General features: G+C 62.0%; 2 protein-coding genes across 7 annotated transcripts in view; both read right to left on the reverse strand.

Annotated features, from left to right (window-relative positions):
- The window catches only part of COL11A2 (collagen type XI alpha 2 chain), a 27,887-nt gene extending 27,209 nt beyond the window's left edge, over positions 1–678 (reverse strand). For all 3 annotated transcript variants that reach the window (XM_007460815.1, XM_007460814.1, XM_007460813.1), the window contains exon 1: positions 597–678. In XM_007460815.1, the coding sequence (XP_007460877.1) occupies positions 597–678 (82 nt within the window). The remainder of the gene's footprint in view (positions 1–596) is intronic.
- Positions 679–2,050: 1,372 nt separating this feature from the next.
- RXRB (retinoid X receptor beta) overlaps positions 2,051–5,121 on the reverse strand; it is a 7,319-nt gene continuing 4,248 nt past the window's right edge. The window contains exons 5-10 of one of the 4 annotated variants that reach the window (XM_007460818.1): positions 4,922–5,094; positions 4,400–4,529; positions 4,063–4,195; positions 3,856–3,959; positions 3,432–3,537; positions 2,051–3,320 (exon numbers count right to left, since the gene is read on the reverse strand). In XM_007460818.1, coding sequence (XP_007460880.1) covers positions 3,173–3,320; positions 3,432–3,537; positions 3,856–3,959; positions 4,063–4,195; positions 4,400–4,529; positions 4,922–5,094 — 794 coding nt within the window. In that variant the 3' untranslated portion in view covers positions 2,051–3,172. The remainder of the gene's footprint in view (positions 3,321–3,431; positions 3,538–3,855; positions 3,960–4,062; positions 4,196–4,399; positions 4,530–4,921; positions 5,095–5,121) is intronic. The other 3 variants (XM_007460819.1, XM_007460820.1, XM_007460821.1) reach the window with 3 other exon arrangements.

Genomic DNA, 5,121 nt, shown 5'->3' on the forward strand with positions numbered 1-5,121 from the left:
GGCTCCTGCCTCAGACACCTGATCCTGGCCTGTCCAGCGGCCGTCCTGTTGGCAGCCAGCCCCAATGCTCCCCAGAGCCAGCCGCGTGGCAGCATCGAGGGCACGGGGAGGGGGAAGGGGATCCTGTCGGGGAAGCTGATGGGACAAATAGTCCAGGTATCCCTTCTTTCTCTACTTTCGAGGCTCTGCTCTGACCCAAGGATGCTCCCCCACCCCACCCCAGAGATACAGACAGAAAGACAGAAGACAGAAATGCGCCTCTCACCCATCAACACTGGCATCTACCCCTGACTCCAGCACCAGCTGGACCACAGTGGCCCTGCTGGAGGACCCCACCATCCAGCCCCACTCACCGCCCTCAGGTGATGCTCCGCCATTCAGCCTTACCTGCCCTCCACCAGTCACTTCAAGGAGGAAAAGAGATCCCCATCCCGGCTCCAAGGATCCTAGGTGTCCTGCCCTCCAGTCTGGACCCCTGACCCCCCCAAATCACATTCTTGGACCCAGAAGCTCCCCCCTGCTCCCCAGGCATCAGCTGTCCCCTGTCCCGAGGTGTGCAGAGATTCCGATGACCCAGGTGCTGGGACTCCCTTTACCTGCCCAGGCGGGGGCCGCGCTCAAGCCCAGCAACAGCGGTACCAGCAGGAGGAGGCGATGGCAGCGGCTGCACCGCTCCATAGCTGGCGCCCGGAACGCCAGGTCCCAGGGACCGCCGGAGGCGCCGGACACCCCGACGCTGGCAGGAGAGAGCGAGCAGGCTCGCACGCCGGGGTCCCGGGGAAGTCGGAGGCTGCCGGGTGGCGACAGCTCTCAGTGACCCAGCTCCATGCAGCGAGGCGCCGTCGGGGCTCCCTCCTCGGTGGCCGCCGCTCCTGTGTGTCCCTGGCCACCCCGGCAGCCCAGAGCCCCCCCCCCGCTCCCGCCCCCGGCCCAGCCCCTGCCTCCAGCCGCCCGCCCACAGCCACCGAGGGAAACCCCACCCCCGATCTCCACCTGGTGTGGGGGTGCGAGTGGGAACCCTCCCTCGCTGACCCTCGGACTGCTCTCCTCTGCACCTCGCAGGGACTCAGTGGCCTGTACCTTAGGATTCTCTTTTCCGGAACCCCAATATCTCTTCCCCAGTCTCTTTCTTTGGGGGGGTGCCCAGACGTCCAGTCAGAACACCCCTCCTCGTTACTCCCCCTTGGGAGCCCAGAGCCCCCTTTCAGCAGAGTCCGGGGCGGGATTTACAGCACAGTGGGAGGGGAGAGGCGGGCCTGGGGGTCGCTACCTCCCCTCACCCCGTCGGGTCTCCATAATTATTTCCCCTCGGCCCGGCCCGCCCGCTGTAATTACAGAGCCTGGCCCGGGGCACGGTATTTATAGACACGGCTATAGATAGCGACTGGGGACCTGCAACCGACGGCCGCCGGGAGCGGGGGTGGGGGGCGAGGGGGGAGGGCGGTTAGAGGGGATGCCAGAGACTGGACAGACCCACACACAGGCTAATCAGGTCCCAAGGGATGGAAGTAGGGGGACGACGTAAGGGCGCCCGGGAGCCCAGGTGGAAAGGCACCCAGTGGAGAGGCGGGGGCGCAGGGGGCCGCCGACATTGGTTGGCAGAGTACGGGAAACGGGGTCACTCGGGGACGAGGCCGCCTCCAGGCGGGCAACAGGAGTAAGCCGCGGCGCTCGGCGCCCAGTGCGCCCCCACGAGCGGGCACGGCGCCGGGTCTGCCCGGAGCCCGCGGCGCGGCCGGAGGGAAGCCCGGAGCGAGCCGAGGCGCCGCCGCCCGCTGGCGCTGGGGGGGCGCCCGCGAACAAGGCGCCTTTGAGAGTCAGCCGCCCCCATCCCTCCGGCCGGCCCCGCCCCCAGGCTGGCACACCCTCTCCCCCCACCTCCGCGACAAAGCGCGCCTTGTGTCCCCCACCCTGCGCCCGCCTCCGAGGCCCCAGGGAACTTAGGCGGCGGCGGCGGCGTCCAGGGAGCCGGTCCGGAGCTCCCGACCGGATACCCTCCCACACGCGGCCCGGTGCGGCGCTGCCCCCCCCCACCCCCATACAGTCACCTCAGTCCAGAAAACAGCGATTTTAATTTGAAAGCGATTTTATGTGAGTGAAAGAGAGGGGAAGGGAACCCCGTAGAGAAGAGCCGCAGGGCAAAAATCATGCAGCCCTAGCACCCCATCTCTGCAGGCGGGCCATCTCCCCTCAATTCTGAGGCCAGGAGCCTGTGTCCCCAGCCTTCAAGGTGTGTGCCCCGGGCTGGGGGGAGAGCTGGGAGGAGAAGGGTCTGAGGACTACTCACCAAGCCGCTTCCCCCCACCCCGCCCTCACAGCCCAGGCCCCTTCCCCAAGCCAGACGGGAAGAGTGGGGGAGGGGGCTGGGAAGGCCAGTGCCGAAAAGCCAGCCCCGCAGACCATCTCAGGGCCCTGCCTTTCCCAAACTCCACCTCCACCACTGGCATTTCTTAGTCAACCTGGGAAAGTACAGTACTTCTCTGAGTCTAACTGCAAGTCTCTATCCTCAGAGAAAATTAAAAATAGCAGATGGGCTCCTACATCTCCACCGGCCCCTTAACCACCACCACCTTTTTCTTTTTCAGTCTGACTGCAGAAGGTGAAGCGTGAGAGGGGGCTCTGGACAGGGGACAGCGACAGGGCCCCTCCTTATTCCAGAGAAGCCCCCATCTGCCAGGCTTGGTTGGAGGACCGTCTGTCAGAGCCTTACTCCCATGTCCATCCGTTTGGGGGGCCTGCCCCCCAATATCCATCTCTGCGGGAGTTCCCATTTCCATTCTTCAGATGGGGGGCTAAGTGAAGCAAGACGAGAAGGAAGCCAGGTCCTGGGAGCAAGGCCAGTGCTCTGTGCTGAGGGAAGGAGAGGCCGTTCCAGGCCAGGGGTAAGAAAGCACCCCCAGATCATGGCAGAGCCAGACAAATTCAGAGACTCAAGGCCACTGAACGGAGAGGTCCAGCCCTCAAAGTGGTCTGGGGTCCCCTCTGACTTGGGATGTCAAGCAAACCCTTGCAGGGTTTAGGGACCCCCCTTTGGAGGTCTCAGTTCTGCCCTATGCTCCTCACCCCACCAAGATTCTAGGAACATGGCCCCTCCCCACCCTGCCCCAAGGCTCAGAGTCCCTTGCCCATGTGCCCTCCTCAAGTGTGAGGAACACCACGTCTGGGTGTGGGCTCAGGCCAGCTGGTGGGGAGCCTCAAGCATCTCCATGAGGAAGGTGTCGATGGGGGTGTCGCCAATGAGCTTGAAGAAAAACAGATGCTCTAGACACTTAAGGCCTATGGACCTGAGAGCAGGGAGACGCAAGAGCAGCTTGGCAAACCTGAGGAGGGAATGGGAGACATGGAGTGAGAGCTAGAGCCACATGGTACTACCCCGACCCCAGCAGGAGCCTCGGTTCCCACAGCCCCTCAGCCCCACAGCGCCTTCTCACCGGCCCTGCTGCTCAGGGTACTTCTGTTTGCAATAGGTCTCCAGGGACGCGTACACTTTCTCCCGCAGGACCTCTACCTCGCTGGGGTTGGAGAGGCCCTTGGCATCTGGGATGGCAGGGAAGAGAGGAGGAAGAGGAAGGAGGGCAAATCAAATCAGGACAAATGCGGAGGTGTGGCCCACACGATGTCCCTTTTGGGCCCCACCTACACGCCCTTCATCAGATGCCTGGCAAGGGAAGCAGGGCACAATGGGTTTGAGGGATGGGGCTGCAAAGGGAATGTTATCAGCAGATGTGGGTTCTTCTTTGTCAGCTGTGAGGTTTCTAGGTTGAGGGGGATAGCTGGGTAACTTAGGAGTCTCCGAAGAAGAGGAGGCTCCAAGGCTGCCTTGGTCTTGAGAGACGGGGGTAATCCTCCTCTTACCTGGATTGAACAGAATGATTGCCCTCAGGCAGCCAAGTTCTGTCTTGTCCATCCTCATGTCACGCATTTTGGACACTAGCTCTGTCAGCACCCTGGAGAGGGACCTGCAGGTCACTCAAAGGTCACAGCTCAGCCAGCCTTGGACACGGACCAGCCTATAGCCCCACCCCCTCGACCGACAGGCCAGCCTAGCCGAGGGCCACTGACCGATCAAAGATGGCTCCCACGCCTGCGGAATGGGCTGAGTTGCGGTGCACGTGAAGACCTGTGGCTAGGAGGATGCCGTCTCGGACATCGATGGATCGGTGAGAGAAGGAGGCAATGAGGAGCTCGTTCCAGCCTGGGGGTGGGGGGGTGGCAAGGGTGACGAGCCAGGGATCAGGCCGTGGGATTGAAAGCACATCAGGGGAAGAGAAGAAGGGGTGGCGAGGTCAATGAGACTGGCTCTCTGAGTATGCAAGGTAAGGCCGCTGGGGTCCCTGAAGGTCAGGAGGTCCAAGAGGGGTCAAATGACAAGAGATTCAAGGAGTCCAAGGTCACTGACCTGCCCGTAGCAGTATGACCTGGTCATCCAGAGGCAAGGAGGAAAAGTGTGGGATCCTCTTTGCCCACTCAACAAGTGTGAAGAGCTGTTTGTCAGCTGCCTGGCAGATGTTAGTCACAGGATCATTTGGCTGCAGGGGAGGAGGGATGAGAGTTATAGAGGGTTTGGAAGTACACTGGGAGCCCCCCCAACCCCATAAGAGGCTTTTGACACCCCCTCCTTATTTGTAGTCTCTCTTCAAGCCCCATCTGAACCAATTCCTCCTTTTCTAGCATTCAGGAAAGCAATTATTAATTTGGGACTTGCCTGTGGTTCTGTGAGTGGGTTGTTTTGGGAGTGGGGACGGAGGATGCTATCGCACCTACCTCAGATGTCTAAGAGACCTTGTTTGGCGGCACTTCTGGTCCCAGCAGTGTTAGATGGGTTGTGAGGGGAAGGGAGGGGAGGGGGAGATAGAACAGACCTAGACTCCCGCCTCCCCACCCCCATCAGGAAGAAGAGTAGATTGACCCCAGCACTCACGCTGCTGCCGCTACCCGCCGTTCCCCCAGGACCCTCAACGCCCTGGTCACTCTTCTGCTCCACAGCAAGCTCTGCCTCCAGGATCCTGTCCACCGGCATCTCCTCGGGGGCTCCCCCAGCCCCCTCCCCATCCCCATCCTTGTCCTTCCCCCGCTGACGCTCCTCCTGAAACGCTGCAGGAGAAGGAGGACGGAGCAAAA

The sequence above is a fragment of the Lipotes vexillifer genome, unplaced genomic scaffold (genome assembly GCF_000442215.2).
Source record: "Lipotes vexillifer unplaced genomic scaffold, Lipotes_vexillifer_v1.1 scaffold921, whole genome shotgun sequence".
Lineage (NCBI taxonomy): Eukaryota > Metazoa > Chordata > Mammalia > Artiodactyla > Lipotidae > Lipotes > Lipotes vexillifer.